Genomic DNA, 23,109 nt, shown 5'->3' on the forward strand with positions numbered 1-23,109 from the left:
CCTAACGTTCTGTGATTCTGTGAAAAAAAAACCACAAAAAAAAGCCATGCCCACTGACTTTTACATTCCAGCTGGGAGATGGGTAGGTCTCCCTTTTTTGTTGTTTGGCAAAGAAATAGGCCGGTTACTGTGCCGTTTTGCTGCTTACTCATTCTGTTTGCAAAACAGAAGCTGGCTGATGGTTGCACCACTGAGTAAAATTGCTGGAATGTGGAACTCCCCTGCATCTTGGTACAGGCAGACAATAGGAAAAAGCCAGGTTTTGGGACAGCATATTATTTGTTTGGATTTTGTGTGCAGGATTAAGGGTATGATTCAGGAATTGTCAAAGGTATGAATGGCAGTTAGAATACTGAGAGGCAAATGGAAGTGAGATGCTCAATTATTGGTAATGCCATTGAAAAGTTCCTCTAGCTCTTCCATTTTCTATTAGAGGTTAGGGGAGAATGAGCTGTTGCTTCTCAGCTAACTGCTGGGCTAAATCCTAGGGACTTACAGGTGATCTGCAGTTCTTGGGATCAAATGCAATCTGCTTCATGCAATAATTTAACAGTTTGGGCCTTTTTTTTTTCCAATATAGCTCCTGAAAGAGCTGTTTGTTCTCAAACTGCATGGTCTAAGGCAGCGTATGTCCCATACTCTAAAGCACTAACTAAACTCCCATACTCTGCATCAGCAACATCTTTGCTTTCTGTAACTCTAGACCTTTGGCCATCATCTTGCGACCCTAAGCTTTCACGTTTCCACTGTCACAGACCTTACTAATCTTTTTTTAGTTCCTGGGATTCTTGTGTGGTTTTTGAGTGAATAAATTTAACAGAATGTCTTTCACAACCCAGCATGGTACTGCAATAGAAATATCACACCTAGGCTAAAATAATAACCCAAGGCCCTCTATAGTACGAGGAAGTTCCTACTTTCCTGGAGGAATTTGGTAGGAGGTTAGAAGATCCTATAACTAAGGTTACATATGTGGCCTAATTATCCCAATTTAAAGTTTCTTTTAGTTCAGTCCCTTCTGCGTGTGAGTTGGAGTTCAATGCCTTTTTTGCTGACATGCTGCAGTAGGGACTAGTTCAAGGAAGAGACAGGTTGGAAAATTTAGCTGCCAGGCGAGGAGTCTTTACTTGGCCTGTACAAACTGATTTCTAGGACAATTATAGTGCATTTTAAGAGAGATTTGCATTTTGATAAGAGAAAGTCTATCTAGAGCACATTCAAAGCTGTAAATAAAAAATGCTCTCTGAAAACTGTACATTTGACTAGTATTTTGTCCAAATTGGACTTTTCAATAAGAAGCTTGCTTTTTGACGTGGCACCTAGCACCTCCTCATTCAGTTTTGAATTTGTGGCACCTTTTTCAGTACTGCTTTGAAAATAGGAGATTAAAAGATGTTTCTATAGAACTTCGGCTTAAAGAAGTTTAATATTGTGAATGCAAACAGCATTAAAATTAAATACACGTTTGTTGAAGACATGATGTTTATTGATTGAATTTACTTCTGTAGGGTTGGGAACTTTGGAAAGAGTTGCTTTTTTTTTTAATAAATGTATTTTTTATTTCTTTTCTGCAGGAGGTTCCTTCACACAGTTCCGGTTTGCTGACGAGAAAGAGTGGGCTAGAGAAAGCGTGTGCCATGAGCAGGTAACAGAATTAGCATTCAAATGGATTTGTGCAGATCTGTCACAGAACGCCTGGGCAGTTGTGCTTTCAGCAACAAATAGTTTAACACAATAATAGCACTATTTATTCTGTGTACTTTTATTACATTGTCTGTGATGCTGGAGGCTCTTGGATCTTGTTTTTCTGTTGAAGACTCATCAAAGCAGCAGGCTACGTTTTTAAGTAATATCGGAAGAAAAGAACAAGCAAATTCATTCAGTGAAGGGAAAATAAGGGACTGTCACTTTGCTTAAGTAAAATATTAAGTCAGCCTTCCTTTTTCAGCTGCATTCAAGAGAAAATAGTTTAGTAAAATGACTGTAACAAAACCTACATGAGTATATTGATATATTTGACTGTGAAGCTTGTTCTAGTTCTTTAACAGTTCATATCCTGCGATTGAAACTTCATCCCCAAAATGAGTGTAGGACCAGCTAGGTTTTAGATTATTTGTATGTGGATTCTTTATGCTGGAATAAAAAGGAGGAAAGCAATAGAAGTCCGCTGTTTTCTGGATGTGTCTTAATCTCTGCAGCCGTCTTCCTCAGGTAAGTCACCTAAATTATCGCAAGATAAATAGTTTTGTCTTCCAAGCTTTTTTTAAAATCGCTCTGAAACTGTGCTTGAGTGTTTCATGAAAATACAGGTGTATTCAAATTTTAAGTTTGCTGTTTATTTCCTGAAATATCAGCAATAATTATTCCCAGGAAAGTGATATTTAAAGGTACATTAAAGTCGCAAAGTCAAATTGAAATGAGGAAATAAAGCCGAGTGCAGCATTTGTTTAAACCATCATATGTTTGTTCAGTGGGATGCAGTCTTTCAGTGACTGTATTTTTTTCTTATCTGTTCCTCCCACTCCTTGTGTGCAAGATGTCAGCATCCAGATTATTAATTTCTTTATCATTTCCTCATAGGCTTGTCATTATAGCATTTAGGTGATTTGAACATATTAATTTCTGAGTGGCTAAAGCCATTGTGAGCAGACTGAAGCTGCACGGTGCCAGTGGATTTCACCAATATTCCGGTGATGAGACTGCAGAGTTGTGGAGCCGGTCTCACACCCCCACAGTGAAGTGTGCTGTGGTGGGCATGTCCTTCTGCCTCTGACTGCACCAAACTGCAGTCATTTGTCCTGCCCCGTCCAAATCTGTTGTACCGAACTGTTTCCTGGCTTTCTCTGTTCTTAAAGCAGTTTAAAGTAGGTCACTGCAGTAGTCACTATTACCCTTCCTTTGATTTCTAATTTTAGTCTGAATCCTGGCTCAGATGGTTCTTTTTTAAAAAATCAATTTTAATTTTGTGAATATGCTGTCAGAACACACCATGTCTTTGCTGTCCTTTCTTGCTGTGCGTGCAGGTGTTAAAAGCCATCCTGTTGCCTGGCTTTTGGGGGCAGTGTCAGTTCCTCTGACAAATCTCTTACAGTATGGCACAAAACACTCTCTCCTAATTTCTGAGTATTTGGACTTCTAAATGTCTGTCAGTCTATAAGGTGTTGAGAAGGACAAATTTTTGTCTTTTAAGCGAGATTTAGAAGCAGCTTCTCTACTTCCATGAAAATAACAGTATAGACTGAGCTTAAGAGTTTTGTTGTCAGATTTTAAAAGATGTGATGGATATCAAATTATCTTTTCCAACCATGGTGAATGTGCTCAAAATGTTCTGCTGTACTGGAAGCTTGAAATCTGTTTGCATCTACCAAAATACAGTGTTCTGTAAAAACATCAAATATTGCTGGTCCATTTTGTGTAAATTTGGTTTTAATAGTTTAAAGACAAGAAAAAGAGAAAGAGGGTCAAGAGAAAAGGAAACTTCAATAACTGTCCCGTTAGTAAGTGACAGTGACAGTGCTGCCTTTGAAGGAATTAAGCAGAAGTAGAGTACCTTTCTTCAATATATTGACTATAATTTTAGAAGTGTATGTAACCATAGTTTTTGCTTTTCAAAGCAGCAAAACAACTTTAAAAGGAGGGGAAGGATAAAAAGGGCCATGTTGTTTGGGAGCTAAAGACAGTAGAGCTCCACACAAGCTACGTTGTTGATTTCTTAGAAGAACGATATTAGCAACTTGCTCATTAAAGAACAGCAGCTCCCACTGCATAGAAATCTTCACAGATTAAAAGATGTTTGAGTTGTAAAAGCCTCTTAGGACACCGTCAACTTGCAGAACTATTTCCTACTTTGGATTGTCAACGCATTGCCTAAGGAGCATTCCATTTATATCTTGTTTTTAAACTTTTAAGTGATTATTTGTGTTGTAGGTGTTCATATGGTAATGTAGCCAAACTGCTTTGTGCATGTGTAATTTAAAACTGTGAATTCCTGTATTTTATTGGATTGTTTTTCACGTTCCTTGAATGTGTAGAACAGGGGAATGCACTAGATTAAAATCATTATTGTTCATAATGGACTGTGTTGAATTATCTTTCAGTTTTCTGCATTTTCTATTGACTGCCAGTCTTTGGTCCAAGCCCTTCAGGAGTTGCCTCTCCACGTGAGGTTGAATGTAGCTGCTGAACTTGTGCAGGTAATCCTGTGAACTTTCACAAGACAATGCAAATATTTTATGTGAGGCAATCTATGCAAGAATGATTACTTTAAACTTGGTCTTCAAACATACATAGAATGTATTTTGTAAGCATTGCTGGCATATCAAATGGCATGTAAAGCGGGATGTACTTCTACCAGCACTTTTATGCTTTGTTGGCTTTAAACAAAATGCTTTGGTGTGCAGCACATTAGATTTGAGTGTCCGAGTGTTTGACATGGAATGATTGCTCCATTTTTTCAGTTGCTTCTCTTGTTAGCAGCTGTTAGGCTTGCACCAAAATTTTGAAAGTGCTTTCTTTCCAGTTAATTACTTGTGACTTATTCTATGTAGCTAATATAACATACATGTTTATTCCATGAATCAAACTTACATCTCTGTTAGAACAGGTAGAACTGTTAATTAGACAGGGAAAGAAAATGTCATTCATGCTCTGGTGAAGGAAAAAAACCCAAACAAAAAACCCAACAGAATATTAGGAAAAAGTGTTTCTCCAGGCTGTGAAAATATTCATGTAAAGGCAAAAGAACCAATGAGACTTAAATATAAAAACCAAAATTCTTAAAAAAAAAATAAATCCATTTGCTTAAGCAAGGAAGAAGAAATATGACTTATACAGAATGAATTTTACTTCTGTCTGGAGTTGCATGAAGGGCTTCTGTGAGTGCCACAAGTATCCTCTGTCTTAAGGGAGCTCAAATACATCTGCAGATGTGATATGTAAGGGAATCTGTAAATAAAGGTTACTTTTAAATGCAATTTGCTTCTTAAAATTCATGGTCTTTAACTTTTATCAGGGTTATAAAGTGTGTGTTATGACATTTAATATTTTTCTTGTCGTTCTGACTGATGATGTGGTCATCAGATTTACTGCAGTGTTATTAATGCCGAGCTCCCTTAAGACAGAGCATACTGTCCTGATAAAAGCAGAATCTGTATCCCACGGTTAAATCATGAGTTGCTATTTCTTGTTTCACTGTTTGATAATGTTTTGTAATTTGGTTTCATTTTTCAAAATATACAGCTCTGTACTGTAACTTTTGCTAAATGATTTTCAGCAACCCGTAGCATGGTTTGCTTTCGAGACTGGAATGTTGGAAGGAAGGCCTAAATTGGGATAATGTTTCTAGCCAAATTCCGACTTCAGTCATTCAAACATCCATAGTATTGGTGGGATTTCAGTACAGATGGATTCAAGTAACTCACCAAGAATTATTTGTGAACTTGCTGATTTAGCATGCAATCTCCTATCCCATAATAAGGGATAAAAGGAGTTTGTGGTTGCCTCTGTAAATTTTTGTTGGGATAACTTCAGTTTACTTTTACTTCTGAATTCAATTTTGCTGAAATTCATTGTACCTTTTTAAGTGATCAAGTGTAGGAAGCATGAATTGCAATCCCAATGAGAATAGTAAAAGTGGAGGTAATCATTAGGAAGACTCAAGTCCTTTCTTGTACTCTTAGGCATCCACACCTGTAGAGCTCCCACAGATGAAATCTAAAATCATTGAAGACAGCAAGAGGAGAGAGTTTCTGTTCCGACAGCCTCAGGCTCAAAGTCAAACGGTGCTGGTCTCCCATCCCGTTGGTGATTCTGTTGCTCCGTCAAAGCCTGGAAGTAAAAACGGTCCTAGGACAAGCGCAGCAGAACCACTTCAGAGAGCTCATCCATTATCAAAGCAAGAGACTGACCATTTGGAAGAAGAACTAGATCTTCTCCTAAAGCTAGATGCTCCCATTGGTACAGAAAACAGCCCTGTGTCGGATGCATTACCCTACAACGCATCAACTGAGAAAGATTTGGAAATGGGTTGTAAGGAGAATGGTAAGATCTTTCTTCTCCCCAGCAGGCCCCTACTTAAATCCCATTGCTCTCCATTTTGGTGATGTTTTTGAACTCTTGATGGGCCAGTTAACAGCGCTGCTGTCGTCATCTGTCACGCTGCAGTTCAGTTATCTGGGGCTGTGTTCTGGCCCACTTGTACCTTTTCAGTTTTAATTCCCCACTGAACAAGTTTCACCATTTTCAGTTCATTTTAAGTTGTAAGAGAAATGCTTCTGCAGAACAGCATTGGTCTTGTGATTGAGCAAAATTTAAAATTTAAAAAACATAATGTACTGCTAGAGAATTTTAGAGAAAGATAAAACGTTTTGTGTAACATTAGCAGCCCTTAGTTCACTGGGCTAATAGTATACAGCTGTCAGTTCTTCTGTTTCTGATGGCTTGTTATAAGGGCTGTTTTCAAACTTTACTAGCATTGATTAAAAAAAAATAAGTTTTGTGTGGAAACTAATCATATATACAGAAATTTTCATATTTCAGAAAAAATCAGCAAACCTTTTTGTTTGCAGTCCTAGAACTTACATTCCTGTGTGTTAGTTTTGGTACAGTGGGTTTGCTACTCCTCCCCAGTCCGGTGCTGCAGAAGAACTTTTAGCATTTCTGATTTTTTTGTATATGATTCTCTTCCTATCTTAAAAATGAAGTCCAAGGTGGTTGAACATGTAAGATGTCACCACAAGCAACACAGCAAGCCTTGTTACAGAAGGCATTTCAAGAATGCTGTTCCAGTTCAGGGGTACGTCATGCTTTCCACCCCAGAGCACGGTGGGAATCCCTCAAGAATAGGATGCCATGAGAATATTGAATCATGTCATGCTGTAACCATATGCAGGGCCATCTGCTGTTGTGGCCCCCTGCTCCTCTCCTACATTGCAGTAACCTCTGCATGGGACAGGACTGCAAGCATTGCAGTAGTGGGATCACTTTTAACCTGGCTGCTGCAGACCAGACCCCTTGAATCAGATGGAAGCCACTTTGCTCTGGTTGAGCTTATTAAGGCACCTCATTTTTTTAATTGTTGCTACTATTTTTTGAATATTACTCGCTACTCTTGAGAGTGTTTAAATAGTTAGTTGTGCATTAAAAAGCAAAATTATTTGGGACAAAGAGCTGGTATGGAATTGTTTCCAGATTTTCAAGTCTGCTCTTTTCACTTTTCTAGACCCTGTAAAACCAGATATGCCTGAGGAGAAGAGTACAGTGTCACAGCCACAGCAAAGTGCATCTAAAGATCTTACTGAGGAAGAGCTTGAAGACTGGCTGGACAGCATGATATCCTGAAGGTCCATTTTTCCTGTGTGGATAACTGAATATAGCAAACACTAGGGACAAAGTTGAACCTTCCTGTATCTGTTTCAGTATGACACATGCCTGGTTTTCTGTGCTGGTACTTCAAATCTCGTGCAACCAAAATTCGTTTAGATGTGACTGAAAATTCTCCAAGGCTAATATGCCTAGAAAGGTGTAAAATTTGTGATCAAATTAGGATTTTCTTTGCAAAAGATGCAGGCTCAGGCACACTATGAAAACAGTTATTTCAGCTTGTGCTTGCTCTATGTAGTCCTTAAAATAAAGCTATGAATGAACAATTAATACATGTGTTTTTAGTCGCCGTCCTCATGCCACATGTCCATATTGTAGAAAAATGAGAAAGAAGACAGCAAAGATAATACTTGGTTTATAATACTTTATTGCAGTGGCACTTTTTATTAGAAGAAAAAAAAAATGCATTATCCTAACAGCTTCTACTTGCAGATGACCATAGAGCATTGTTGTATTTTGGCCAAAGATTTACATTGTATTCGTTTTGATACAGTGTATGTCTTTTAACAGCAGCATCTAATAAGCTGTTATTGAAGGTAGTATATAAACAAACTTCAAGTGCAATTCCATACAGAAAGACAGAAGAGCAATACAGTTAATGGATTGGTTCATCTAGAACACTAACATAAATAAAAAGTTTGCATAGCTATGTCTACAGAGGTTTTAAGGCACTTAATGTTTCAAGGTTGACAAAGTGTTTGAAAATGTTTTCTTTTTAACTGCTTAAAGCTTTTCAAGCTGTGTCTTAATACATTCACTAGCAAATACTGGGGGAAAACTGGGCAGCAGTTAGTTAAAATGGTTTTTCTCTGAGGCGTGGCCTCTGATGTTCAAGTTCTTAAATGTCAAATGTTGTGCAATTAAGACACCTTTTAGCCCTTTCAACTGTACTGCCAAACACTAGGTTAATGATGTGGTTAAGAAGCTGCTATAATTTCAGACCATGTTTGACCTGGAAGGCTCGAGCTACTCTGGCATTGTTTTCTCTTTTCTCATTAAAATTCCAACCAAAGACCTGTTTCATATGTGATAGGCTTTTTGTACCTATGAAGTAGTGTCAGATTTTATGTATATCTTAGAAGTTTAAGGACATTTAAAGCAAATAGAAGCTGTGAAATTACACAATGAAAAGAAAATAAGGGGTTTTTTCCATATTGGATCTTAGCAGTTCATTAATAAATAATTTCTTTTTGTGAGATCAGCCAAGTTGATCCTCATACTGTTTCCGGAAGCAGTCTCCTGCTGGGAAAAAATCCCAGCATCTTTCTTGGTACATCTTCCACACAAATGACTCCTGAAAATGATAAAGAGCATCTATTTATTTTAACAGACACCTTGCAGTTAGTGCTTTAGAAAAACTTTTAACAATAGCCAGGTACTGCGCCTGAAGCAGTTACTGAAGCAGAAACGTGAAGACATTGAAGACATTGAAACTCAAAGATCAGAACTCAAGAACATTTGTAAAAGCATTGCTCTGTGCTTTTCTTGATTCAGTGCTACTGAAATTTAATCCCTGTTAGAAAAACTGTGTAAGCAAGTGTAAATTAATCAGTCTAGTTGTGTCAGAGCAAACCTGTACACAACCTGCATATATAAATAATGTTTTAGTTTGCCTGGAAAACACTGACATGCAAGGTACTTCTGTAGTGTTTGCGTAACAGCTGCTTATTTGAGAGAAGATATAATTAAATCCTATATATTTTCTTATTTCTTTCCATCTAGGGCCTAACAACACTAAACATAGAGACACACATCCATATACCTTATCTATATATATATACATGGATTTAGACTATGCATAGAGTAGCCTAACTAGTTAAATCTTTTGGGAATAAACTACAACTGGTGTATTTCAGAGTTTCATTTCAGATACAACATGACAGTAAGACTACTGGTGACCACTGCTGTCAGCCCACCCCTCCCTTTCTTTAACCCTTCCATTTCTTTCACTGGCAGAAGGCTCTCAGGGAGGGTGGCATCAGCCACTCCTTGGTGGTACGTCAGTTCCACCTGGTGGCACGCAGCTACAAGGCTGGAGAAGATAAAAACATTGAAGGATAATCTTAAGAAAAAAAATTAAGTTTTATTTTCTACTCACCTGGCCAGTATGCTCGGTTTCATCCTTGTTAATGAGATACATTAAAAAGAATCTGAAACAAGCACAGAACACAGGTATGAGTGTAGAAAACATAACATCTCTGCCTCGCCTTTCCTTCCCTGGGGCATGTGAGGGAGATTGTGCCAACCAGCAAAGTCATGATACCAGTAGGCACCTAAAGTGCTTATGTAAAAGGAGAAAGTCTATCCTCCAGCTCTTCTGTGGAAGTGCTAACAGATGTAAAATCTGTAGAAGTGGAAAACTGTGGTTTAGCATTTTCTTCATTTCAGTGCTAGGAGAAATACCTGAATTTTAGGCATATGCCAACTCCTATGTGCATATGCTACAACATCTCACCTTCAAAGAAGTTACTATGGCTACCATGTAAGAAGCGTGGCAAGTACTCAGCTGCAGCAAGATTTCCAGACACTCCCACCATACCGGTCATGAGCTGAGCCTGTCTGTCTCAGAGACCTGGGCTCACTCAAAGGGAGAGAGGTTGAACTAATCGGGAAGGCAGCAGAGTACCAACACTGGTCAGTTTATGTGTACCACAGCCTTTGGTTGGCCACTTCGGATGCGGTGCTGTTGGAATTAAACTTTGTATGTGCTTTCATTGTAAAGAAGGGAATGTAGACCAACTTGACTTGAACATTTGTCTGACTAACCTGGTTAGAAAGATTGTTTACTATATATCCTAATATTAAGGAAATGGCCATTTTTAATTTACTGTGCATTACAGGTTCCCGTATACCAATTAAGCAATTCAATACAGTAAGAAAAGCTTAGAGGTTGTAGACTGGTAAAATTATGGATGTTAATGAAAATTTGCCTCACAACAGTAATGTGCATTGATTTTGCAGTGTCAGTTGCTATGCAAGGAATAAAGCAGCCTCCACTCCAGGAGGCATGCATTTCTTTCTATTTTTTTTGTTTTTTAATTTAAAATGTTCAGATGCAGTATTCCAAAGCCAGACTTCTGTAAGACACACCACCAGTTCAGCTCCTTTGGTTCTGCTGGCACAATGCTCATATAATTATCATTGTTCTACAAGTAACTAATGCCACCAAATTAACTTTTTAAATGTCCTCATTGATCTGCTCTGTATTTACTAATGAAAGCAGAAGATCACTGTCTAGGGAGTCTGGGCATTAGTCTAAACACACACAACTCCTGGTTGCTTCGAGGTTTTTGAAAGCTGCACTATTGCTAAAGAATGATAGGATCAGGCTTGTTCCGTACTTTTTGTAGCTTATCTGTCAGGAATCTTCCAGAAATGCTTTTTTTTGTTTTGTTTGTTTTGATGTTTTGGTTTAGGTTTCTTTTTGTCAAATGGAGGCTGATTTTCAATGGTCTCTTCAATGTGACACAATCAAAACTTCCAAACTGAAGCAACTTATTGAACTGTTGTTCCCTATCATTCCACGATATCTGGGTTTCCTGCCAGAGTAACGAGGGGTTGGTGTGTCCTCAGCTCTCATTACTTAGGTAGCTCATGTGTAAGGTGAGCACTTCAAAGATAACCAGCAGCGTGGAGTAGGGGAGGGGAAGGACTGGAGACATTCCTCAGTTCTACAGAATTCTGGTTAGGACTGTCAGCAGCGTTTGCACCTCCGTTACACTGGAGCTGAAAGGTCTCTTCATTGTAATTCCAGGAGGAAAATATACTTACAGGTAGTTTGCCAAGTTGTGTTCTTGCAAAGTGTGTGTTTCAAAGCCATGTGGGGTTGTGTCGAAATAGTCATTGCCGATTCCACAAATAAAACATTTGGTCTGGAAACACAAGTTGTGGTTACAAATTAATTTTAACTCAAACACACACTTTTACCTAGTAACAATCTAGATGGATAAGAGTAATGAAAAATGTAGTGTGCTTACACATACCTCCATATCTTCTCTCACTTGTTCTTGCTGGTCTCTTAATTCACCAAAAGCATCAATAATCAGACCTATTTCAAATTGAAAAGTAGCAACACTTTAGTACTTGTCAATATTCGTATTTCAAGCAATGTCTGTCAGACATACTCCACTGTCTCTACAGTTCAGTGTACTTATGTCTAAGTTTAAAAATTTAAGTTACACATTCATCGATGTCCAGACATCTATCATTTGTTTATGCTGCATTCCAAGCAGTAAGAATTTCTCTTGCATACAAGTACAATCTTGAGAGTGGAAAGGCTTTTCTGTACTTCTATTTGGGTCAGTTTAAGCCTCCATAATCTTATCTCTCTTGTTCCCATGGAAGAATTTCGTTTTCATTCTCCTTCTCGTGGAACTCTTGTATCCCAGCTTTTGTTCAACAAAGATGACTTTGCTCCCACAGGCTCTTGGCCAGTTTGTGATGCCGCTTCACATTTGAAGCATTATTATTCTACTTCCAACTTGTTGAGAATAGAGTTGGATCTTTCTGGGGACTGTCACATTTGTAACTTTTTCTCAGTGTAGATTTGTTATATTTTTTCTTTGCCACTAGGTTTCCATAAAACGGTGTTTCTTCCTAATGGCCTTATGTCCGTTGATACAGTGAGTGTTGGATACTGACAGTCAGAGAACGAGATCTTGTTCTATGTAAACCACAACTGCAAACCAATTAAAACTGCAAATCATCCTCTGCAGAAAGGAGGAGATGGGTATGTGGCCATGGTGACTTTCTCCATGTCACTTCCCCTTTCCAAGGGGAAAATCTCTGTTCCCCAGCCAGCTGTGTTCCAAACTAAAGGTGTGAGGAGTCTTTACAGCAAGGCTCTCCAAGTTTAAATGTTTCTGAAGAACAGTGATTTGGCACAAGCTGCATCACTGCTGGATAGTTGTCAAAGTGTTCATAAACACCGTAACCCAGGTAAGTTGTGTTTCTTGTGCTTTGTGTAGTACTTGGGACAATGCATTATTTATGAATTAAGTATAAGATCACAATTTTCAGAATTAATTATTTTATCAGCTCAGAAATAAGTCTTTATAGCAATACTGCTAAATTTGCCGTAAACAAATATGATTTAAATACACTGCAGAACTTAAGTACAGTAAATTCTACCAGTCTCTTCTGAGGTAAGTGGCAGTACCTTGAATAATGGCCAGTAGGATGACAATGACAAAGAAGAAAAATGTGATGTCAAAGACAATTCGGTACATTTCATAAGGGTCTCCAGCAGGATCCTCGATTTCATCTCCAATGCCACCACCAGCTCTTACACCCACATACATGTGGAACAGATAGCACTGACAAAGACAGAGGAAAATTACAGATGTATTTACCATTTTTCAAAATCTTGTAATGGAGTTTAGAAATGTGGGCAAATATTGCCATAAATTAAGTAGTGACATATTCACAACAGGTAGATCTGTGTTTAGGTATCTGTGTTTAGGTGTGTTTCTGGCTAATTTAATTTTGCAATACTAGATGTCTACTTTAGTTTACTGTAAATTATTTATGATCTAGGAAGCACAGCCTGTGTTCAGTTCCACGCAAAAGAAATCACTTTACATAAATGTTGCTGTGTGTCTTATTTTTTAACATACTATTCTTCATGGAAAAAAAGAAAAAAATCTGGATATTTAAGATATATAAGTATATTAGAATGGAACCTTCTGCTGGAGCAGCACACTACTCATGTTGCTATATGCATCAGCTACAGAATCTTGTCAGCACCTTCAGTCACACAGTGTGGGTTACAGCTAACAGAACTCTCTAAGCCCAGCCAGTGTTCTGATGCCACATTAGACGGCAAAGCTGGTGTTGAATAAGCAGCACAAAACCTGACAAATCTGGTCTTTCATAAACAAACACCATACATGCATTTTTATAATGCAACTTTACTGTTGATGTAAGATGCTGGTTCTAGTTTAATCATATTTTAACTTGGAATTGATTTACCTCACTTGGTAGAGTGGTTTAAAATGTAATATAGTTTCATTATTCCAATTACTCCTACATGTATTTTATGACCAGACCATTTTACCCAGCTCTCAGGGGGACCAGTTAACTATTGGTGCTTGGGCAGATTTCACAATTTCTATCATTTGTACATCTGAATTGCACTGACTGTTTGAAGAACACACTTCAAATAAAGTTCAAGAATAGGGAAGATAATTTTGTGAAGTCTATGACACACCTCTGCTCTAAGGTCTTTTATTCTGTCTTAGACATAGAGGGCAGAGAGTGACTGTTCCATGGAGGAAATGAGCTGGCCACAAACTCAGAATATTACCTTTTTAATACCTGAACTTATGCTGTTTTCTGTATACAGTAAGAAAGTCAGACCTTCTTCATACCATAATATGTATCCGTAGAATATCTTTTAATATGGCATAAAAACATTTTGTGGCAACAGTTTGAAATCACAAGGGATATTAGTAGCAGCAGATTAACACCCATAATAAGTTTTTATTTCTCCCTTCTCTACTCACCCTTGACTTCTTACTTCATGACTAAATTACTAATTGTAAGCAGCTTGGAGCAGGTTTTTATAACTAGTGCTAATAATGTCATATACTTCAAATAATAAGGACAGGAAGAGCTTGCACACTTTTAAGTATTGGGAACAAAATGGCTTTATTTGTGCTGTGCCAATGCAGCTTCTTTTTGCAGGGCTGACTAGTTTGTAATGAAGTTTCTTCCATATACTTTAAGGGTTTGCCATCTTCCTATGTAAAATAGTTGCATTAAATCATACACCACAGTATTTAGGGGAGAAATCCAGAATATCTCCCCACACAGTTGAGTATCATCTATCTACTGTTAAGTTTAGACCACTGGAGAGTACAGAGGGAATTTCAAGACCATTCACATTTTCAAAATGACATATAGCAAGAAAAGACCCATGGATTTACCAACAAAAACATCTCTCCTTGCTTATCACTTTTAAGTATTCATTTGAAAATTCAAGATCAAATTTGAAGCACACTAGTGATGTTTTAGTTACCGTCATCATGTCATCGCATTTCATGTCTGGTTCATCTTCATCTTCACTTTTGTTGTAGAATTTGCGGAAGAAGTTGAACGCCACAACAGTGTAAAGATAGACTACTACAGCGAGGAGTCCTACAGTAAGCACGAGCTGTGTATGGAGACAGAAAATGAAAGTAGGTTTCAGTTTCATTCTGCCAGAGGAGACATGCCAGCTCAGTATATTGCCTTAAGTGTTGCAAACATAGCACATTCTACCTTTCCCAATAAGGCAACTAAAGCTGGAAGTTATGATAGCTTTGAGGACTCTCTATTGCTTGAATCAGCGTAGAGGTGTTAATTTACCCCACTCTCACGTGAAAATCAAAGGGAAAAACCCTATCAAGAAACTGACATAATTTCCATCTTTCAGAGCTACATGCACAGAAACTATTTATCACTGAAGCAATGTTTCCACTATTGAATTTAAAAGTTAAATTCTCCTAACTTGAAAAACTAGAAATACAGTTACAATTAAATGAGAAAAATAAACCTCTTGAGTTAATTTGATAAATAATTTCAACTGGGACTTATTTCTTATCATAGTCTGTTTTCTGTTCTGAAGCTCTTAGCAAAGCTATCGATACAGTAGTAAGTAAGTAATTTCCAGGTCCTGCTTTTAAGCAAATAAAATCCTTAGGTGAAAAAGTTTAGCCATTAATGAGATTAGATTATATTGCTTGTTGGAGATGGCATTAGAACTTGCAGCTCTGGAGATGTCTTACGGAAGGCTACATATTTTAAGAAGTGCAGCAATGGGTATTGCTCTTTTAAAAAAAACTTAAGAAAGAGTATTGAACAATAACCTTATTGTCAGTTTATCACCTTCTGCAGATCTGTAAGTATGCTCCCAAAGTTAACATTTCAAATGAAAAATCTGCAGTCTTCACATCTACTAGCAAGAAAAGCAGCAGGATTAGAAAAACTAATCTTCACTTGTTAAGAGTGCGTGCTAAAAGCTGTGGTCTTGAGTTGATTCAGTTTTGTCGATTATGCTCAATTTTGAGTACTGCATTTGGAAAGTTCTCATAAAGAAAATATATCAATCATTACATTAAAAGTAATGACTGGTAATCCTGGAGGACAATGAAAGGGATAAAACCAGATATTTCTTCTGTTTGTCCACTGATACTGAAAGCATTCCCATGTGCACTATTTTAGAAACTTACTTTCCTGATAAGGGAAGAAACTTCCATTGGTCAATTACTGCTGAAAGAGAGGATTAAGCAAACACAAAGGATCTATCAGACCTAAGCTAAGGGGATATTCTTCTACCTCTTCCAAAATGTTATATAGTTTAAAATGTTTTGACAAATCTAACAGAGCATAAGAGTGGGCATAGTTACTGTATTGAGAAGGAATGAAATGTGTATGTTTGAAATTAAATTTTAGGGAAGTTCTGTTAGATTTCTTAAATGTAAGTTAAAAAGTGTGCTAGTGAAAAGCTTGGTTTTGTTGGTATGCTAGCTAGGAACACAGAGCCTTTAGACGTGAGAGAATGAGTTCTTCCATAAGTTCAACAATTAGTTCTGGAAGTAGATTTTATTATTCTGATATTTGCATGACAAAGTGACGTATAAATATATTTCACAGTGCAGAATGCCCACACTTGTAAGCACATTCTTACGAGCTAAGTATTGAAATCTCAGCGCCTAGATCATTATTACTGCTGTAGCTAGGGAGAGACTGTGAATTCTTAATAGTTATCACCAATTAGTTCATCATTGAGCATAGAGAAGGGGATGGTTAGGTCATAATTCATATTACTGTATTTTTCTAAAATGATATATTTTTGTATTGTGATCAAAAATTCTTCAGCTATCGGCACTCTGGGCATAGATAGTTATCATTTACTAGGATTTAACATATATTAAATGTGCTGTAGAAGATACAGTAGGATCTATGCTTTAATCCAATCATGATAAAAAGGAATTGCATTCCAGTATTTCCCAGGTACCATAATATTTTTTCCAGTACTGTTACAAAACGCATTCCTTTTCAAACCTTTGCATGTAGCACTAACCTGTTTGCCATTGTGAGTGACTGAAGACAGAATGGTTCGCAACGTCTTGAAACCCATAGCAATATCCAGCAGATGAGCAGCAAAGAAGAAGTTGTTGTAGTGCCCAAGGATAGACATAGTCGTGTACCAAGCTAAGTATAAAAATGACTGCAGAGAGAGTGGAAAGTAGCAGAATGTTAGGAAGTGCTAACATAATGATATCATAATGCTACCGTGATCTGATTTGAATCTGCTGAATGCAATACCTCTATTTTACATCTTCAAAAAGAGTGTCGTACTCTGTCTTATCATCTCCACTGCTCATTTAAGGAGTGTTTAGTTATGCTAATGAGACCTTTGTCTTTGCATATTTAAATGTTTCAGCATACATGCTATTAACATCCAAATCCTCTACCTTAAAACTGTTTTGGTCGTGGAGCTTGTTACACAGTACTTTAAATTTTAATACTGATTCAGGAGGACAGAAAATGCATTGTATTACTCTTGAGGCACTTCACTCTGTTTGAGTCTCAGGCCACATCAACCAGGACACCCAGAAAGCCTAAGGCACACACCACAGCTTGTTCTTTAAACAAGCAGTGAACCTGAAGCCACTTTGACATGAAAGCTCTTATTGAAGTACAGTGGCTCAGTGTGCTTTTAGTGCACAGTGAATTCATGCATCTTGATTCACCTTGGCTTTCTTGTTTGTTTGGGAATGCTCAAGAGGATGCAAAAAGAGGATTCACAAAAAAAAGGAATTTTAATACACGGTTGGTCCTTTCAAAGGAGAAGATATGAAAGAAAAGAATTAACCAACCATGTCAAACAGATGACCCAAGAATAAAACAAGATGACTCTGTACACTGTGCTTGATTTTACAGAAGACGTCTTTGGTTGCTATATTGATTTCTACAAAATTAAATGAATGTACCAATACCTTCCAAAATGCTGACATTGTATTAATGGTGAGAAGGCGCATATTGCCCTCTAGAATCAAAAAGAAAATTCTAACATAAATTAAAGCCATTTGCTACAACTCAGGACAGAAAAAACTATTTTAAAATGGCTCTGTAATGCAATATTTGTGTCTGTTTAAAATAAAGCAGATGGAGGAAGACATACAACAATGTTTAGAGTATATCAATGCACATTCTTCTAGGCTAACACACTCACATTATCAGTGAAAACAACTCCGAGCTTCCAAATGTGGTACTTGGTATCAATGGAGCTTAACCTAGGAAACACAAAATTTTTGAAGTGCATCAGTGTCAACATTAAGTATTCAATTCCATAAGTATAAACAACAAACTAGGTCTGGCACTTCACATTTGTTTGCCGAAGATGGTGATATACATCAGCTGTTTAGTTTTTGAGTGATCCCAAACTCTTGTTGGTATCAAGATATACCAAACTCCTGTAGGACGCTGACTCATCTGGGATTGGATACTTTCAAACTCTCATCTTCACTGATGGGTTAAGTCAGGAAAACATCTCTGATTTTTTTCCAGATCTAGATATTTGCTATCAATACTTTTTCTGTCCTTTGTTTTATGAACTGTTCCAACATCTAAAGAACTTTCAGATGCTGCATTGATTAAGAGTGCCCAGCTATATTGGAAAGCACCAACTCATGTGATTTTTTTTTTTCCTTTTATAACATAAGTGTAAGTATATTTTAGAACAATGAAAAAGCTTTTTTATTTTACTTCCACACTGGGAAGACTTCTCCATTTGAATTTTCCATGCAGAGGGAAGCATCACTACAGTTTCAATATAAAGCCCATTTTTCTCATTGATAGTGAAGTGATGCCAACAAATAATCCGTCTGGGAAGTTCAGAAGTCATACCATGATACAAGAGATGCCTCTTCTGGTTTGCTCTCTTCCACTGGACTGAAATCAAGGGCACTTTTGTCCAAACCCAAAAGTTCTGCTATGCGCTCCGCTCCATATAAGTCTCCGTACTTGTTAATAACCTAAAAGTGTAAGAAGATAAGTTTTTGCTCAGAGAACAACCTTGGTGACAGTCACTCTACTTTAAGCCAGTAGTTGTCAGAAATTGGAAAAAAAGGTCTTTCACAGTTAACGCTACTAGAACAGTCAGAACTCCCAGGAAGCCAGGCAGAGGGAGCATAAAAAAGAAACATTGGAGCATTAAATGCTATTATCTGAACGCTTATGTATAATTTGCCATCATTTAAGCTGGCATGTTTTTCTTTTTTTAGGGGACTAAGGGGTTTTGTATCCTAAAGATGACAATGGCTGTAAATTAGACCTGAGTGGCTGACTGACAGCACAAAGTTATTTTGAATGCGTGAGTCTGGAAAGGAAACCACAGCCTTCTGTCGTCCTCCCTCCTCCCACCTACACTGCAGCTGCCTGTTCACCAAGGCAATTACCACAACGAGACTCCAATAAAACAAATTTCAGTTCTCGGTTAGTTGTATGAGTACAGAAGTACATTATTCATAACGATCTGAATTAACTGAATAGTAGATTATTGCTATGATTAAAATAATAGAAATATAAAAAGCCTACCTTCCGTTTTACAAATTTGTCCCAGTAATTGTTAGGAAAGGACCTACATAGATAAGGTAAAGACATCTCAAGTTATCTAACTTCTTAGGAGAAAGAAATAAAAAACAACCAAAACAAGACAATACCGTGTTCCTGATCACTGCAGGTTCTGGTACCTTTTCATTCACTCACACACTGCACTTCAAATTATGAGAACCTTTTTTTTTCATGTGGACAACAGCTGTTATTAATCGTCATTTACTGCAATATCATCTCCCACCCCATCTCTTTTATTTTTCACATCCACAAATATGATTGGCTACAAAAGAACAGCAGGCTAAATACTCTCACCTAATGAGCCTAACAACTCAATAATAGCAGGTAGTATCATTCATCTCCTAAAAAATACCCTATTGCTTCTAGCCATAAAATCAATGGGGACAATAATTTTCAGAGGAAAATAAGAGAGTCTGGTAGCATAAATAATTTTGAAGTTCACTGTATTACATTTCAAATAGAAGTCAAACAGTTACTTGGGAACAAGTGAACAGTTTGCCAACATAAAATTAAAATTTAAAACAAACAAAGTCCACCAGAAAATTGCAAATATCATTGGCAAAAGCAGGGGTTACTGGTAATCTTGTTCTCAGATGTATCATACCGCTGTTACTGGATCTGACATCTCAGAACAAAACAAGATAAAAAACATTTATAATTCTCAAGCTGCAAGACAGCTCAGCTAAAGAGCATTTTGCTTCATGTGCCTCTAAGTAGCCATGCCCACGCTGGTAATTAAAAGAAAAGCTGTTGAAAAGAGAAAGAAATGAAGCAGTAGATCTAAAATATTGAAGCAGTGTCAGGGTATCTTTTATTGAAAATTCCCTGCTTTTTTGAGAGTAGTAAGCAACCATGATGCTTCAGTCACAACCAGTTTTAGCCAGGGGAGTTCTTACATCAGACACTAGGAAATACACCAGCTTTGACCCGCAAGGAAAAGACAGCGTTCTCTTTATCAGTGACATTTCACTGATCTTCTGCTTGATTATAACAAATATTTTTCTTGAACTGTCTTATGAATAGCAGTGCCCAGGAATTCTTTATTCTGCTGGTCTTACTGTATATTATGTCAATTTTGAAGAATGCCAATTACCAGGAAACATTACAAAATTTAAGGTTGATCTCTCTGCATTACCTGGATGTAACACTGAGTAGAGCAAATATGCAGGAAGGTAAAAAAGAAAAATAACTGCTAAAACTAAAGGACAGTATTGGTAAAACAAAGCAAGTGTTAACATCAAGAATGAGATACCACAACACTGTTCTGCTGGGATGTGGCAAGCTTCCCAATTACTCTTAACTGCTTGATTTTTCTTATTTTTCTGAATTGAAGTTCTGAATGAAATTATTCCAGACAAAGGTGAATGGCTCCAGTGACTCAGATGGAATGTTCTGGTCCAGTGCTCTATGTCATTTCTTTCCTTGATTTCTCAGACTGTTAAGCAAAGTAGCCAGCTTGCTCTCTTACTCAGCCAGTAGCTCTAATGTAGCCAGCTTGTGTCTTTTAACAAAAACACCTAACCCTGCTGCATTTATCAGGTTACCTCTTTTGCCTTTTTAATTTTATTTTTTTTCCACTTATAGAAAGCACATTTCAGCGTATACACAGCACTGGGTACCTGATGGTACAATACCTGTACTAAACCTTGAGAGGCAGTTCACATCAGAGGGAAGGATTAGCGTGCTTAAATTAGCCTTAATCTTTTATTCATCTCCAGTAGATAGTGCAGCATGCTGAGAACAGGCTGTACAGCATGTCGTTCGGGATAAACTGACAATATGTCTCATTAATTCACTTACTGGATGTCTAGAAAGCTTGCTATCAGTAGTTAAAGAAATGGGTTGGAAATAAAGCAAGCTCTTCAGTTTCCCAATTGCCTTCTATTGTAACTTTAGTAATATGTGCTAGTCTGTACTTCTAGTTGAAATTAAGGAAAATTCTTAAAAAGCAGGAGTAGGAAAACAAAGCATTCAAGAATGTCCAATATTTTAAGACAATCCAATTTTAAAGAAAGTACTGTTTATAATGTACAAAAATTGAGTATGACTGATAAGATAGGTATTTTTGGCTATTTGGCAGCATATTGCCACTCTGATGCATTTTTCCTGGCATTTAAAATCAAATACCTGTACCTGCACATACTAGCCACAGCTACTCTGTGACTTGGAAATAACTTGCTCTTTTCCAGCTTTCTTCTACTGTTCTTAAATTATGATACTATAAGGGAAAGACAGGAATCTAAGCCTTGGAATATTAGTACCAAAACGTGATTCTACTTGTTTTCAAAGAGTAAATTCTGTAAAATAGTCTGTAGACAAGGTATTGTTTCAAATAAAGAGTAGACTTGCTCTATTTCTCTGCGTTACTCCTACAGACTGCTGCAGCTTACGGATATTTTTCTTGCCTACACTTGTAGCATTCACTCACAGGGCAGCAGCTGAGTCTCCTAGAATCAGTGTATGACTACTACTGTACTTGCTAAAGCATACAACCTGACAGTAATTCCTGTCAAACCTACTCAAATCCTGGGATTGCTATTTTACACTAGATTTACTTACTCTTGTCATATACAAATTTTGTTAGCAAGAAGTGGGAAAGGCAGGCACAATACTACTATACAATATGAATGTGAAAATGAGTCACTGAAAAGGATGGAAGTTGTATTTTTAAAACTTTCTCAGTAGTGACTAATATGTGAAATGTCTTGGGGAGAGCTTGTGAGGTAAGATGCACAATTCTTGCAAGTCTTAGAAAAATTAAAAGGAGGTGGAATATACATCTTATGATAGTTTTTATTAAATAAACAGATAATATGGGATTTCACATTAGAATCTACAACTGTAGCATCCAATATAAGGTGAAAAATTCCTTTCATTTAGATGAACTGGGTAGCAAGTAGGGAAGGTACTAGATCAGTGGCTTAATGAGCTATAATATTTATAGACTGTTTACATATAATGATTTAATTTTACATACGGAGTATTTATAACCAGGCGATCCCATTGTCCTTTAATGTCATCTTCAGATGGCTGTTCAGTTATGTATAGCCCGTCAAATTCCAGCTTTCTAGCTACCTCCTTTTCTCTCTTGAATACAACCAGAGGGACCTATGAAAATGACAGTGGATATCTTTGTCATGGTTTGTATATTTTTAGAAACTATGACTTCTACCTACACTATTAAGTACTTGTAATACTATAATACTATATAAGACCAAACATCACACTAGCACCTCCCACAAGCAGATCAATGCCTAGCCAATCTGTGAGCAATGACCACTTTGGAAGCCAGTTCACTCCCTCCTTCAATTTTTATTGCTAAGTATGACATTACATGGTATGGAATATGCCTTTTGTCCGTTCACGTTAGCTGTCCCAGCCATGCTAGGCTTTCCAGTATTAGCTCCAAAAATCATAGCTGATGTTTTTTAACAAATAATAGACCAGTAATAAGATTCAGAGCTTGCCTTTAAGCAATAGTATCCAATCACACAGACAAAGGAGATGATAGTATGAATAACTGCCAATGCTCTGAGAGCAGGTGCCATGTAACCTGTACTTTCTTCTAAAACAAAAAAAACCATGCCCTCCTCCTCCTCTTCTTCATCAAAAGAGTTCCAGAGATTAGAGTCTTCCTCCACTTCATCAAGTGGCTCTTCTGTCACCTGCGAGAAATTCACACACATTGAAAACACACAATAAACTTAAAAGCTTTTCCATTACTATAACGGCAACAGATATTTGCAAAGTCTGCCCATGGGAAGATGATAGAGCATTGGCTTTGAACAGTAATGCCCTTCATTTTCACAGCAGAAGTCTGTCTCCACATCATCTCATATCACTGAAAAGAGAATCTAAAAAAAGCAAGTACAGGCATATGACAGCTTACAAATCTCTCCTTTAACAGTGCCATAGTAAAACCAAAACAAACAATGAAAAAGTTATGCAAAAATGTTTTCTTGGAAGAACCAAACAATGACAGGGTTATCTAATATGGCTGAATTTAAGGTTTGTTTCGACGTTATTCCTGATTACCAGAGTCTAGAAAGAATCCCAAGTTCTCATATTAGCAACTTGCTCACTATTCACAGAATCACAGAACGTTAGGGA

General features: G+C 37.3%; 2 protein-coding genes across 2 annotated transcripts; one reads left to right on the forward strand and one right to left on the reverse strand.

Moving 5' to 3' along the window:
* Positions 1-1,567: 1,567 nt before the first annotated feature.
* On the forward strand, positions 1,568-7,338 carry AVEN (apoptosis, caspase activation inhibitor; the record flags this gene model as incomplete). The annotated part of the gene is made up of 4 exons (XM_010193338.1): positions 1,568-1,645; positions 4,098-4,193; positions 5,679-6,039; positions 7,220-7,338. Coding segments are annotated over 4 exons (654 nt in total), but the record flags the coding sequence as incomplete, so codon positions are not given.
* A 1,240-nt stretch (positions 7,339-8,578) lies between these two features.
* RYR3 (ryanodine receptor 3) lies at positions 8,579-22,664 on the reverse strand (the record flags this gene model as incomplete). The annotated part of the gene is made up of 12 exons (XM_010193339.1): positions 8,579-8,674; positions 9,479-9,530; positions 11,152-11,252; positions 11,364-11,428; positions 12,539-12,695; positions 14,399-14,533; positions 16,445-16,591; positions 17,600-17,660; positions 18,274-18,401; positions 18,964-19,006; positions 21,977-22,107; positions 22,467-22,664. Coding segments are annotated over 12 exons (1,314 nt in total), but the record flags the coding sequence as incomplete, so codon positions are not given.
* Positions 22,665-23,109: the final 445 nt, after the last annotated feature.

The sequence above is a fragment of the Mesitornis unicolor genome, unplaced genomic scaffold (assembly GCF_000695765.1).
Source record: "Mesitornis unicolor isolate BGI_N332 unplaced genomic scaffold, ASM69576v1 C13689137, whole genome shotgun sequence".
NCBI classification, from domain to species: Eukaryota; Metazoa; Chordata; class Aves; order Mesitornithiformes; family Mesitornithidae; genus Mesitornis; species Mesitornis unicolor.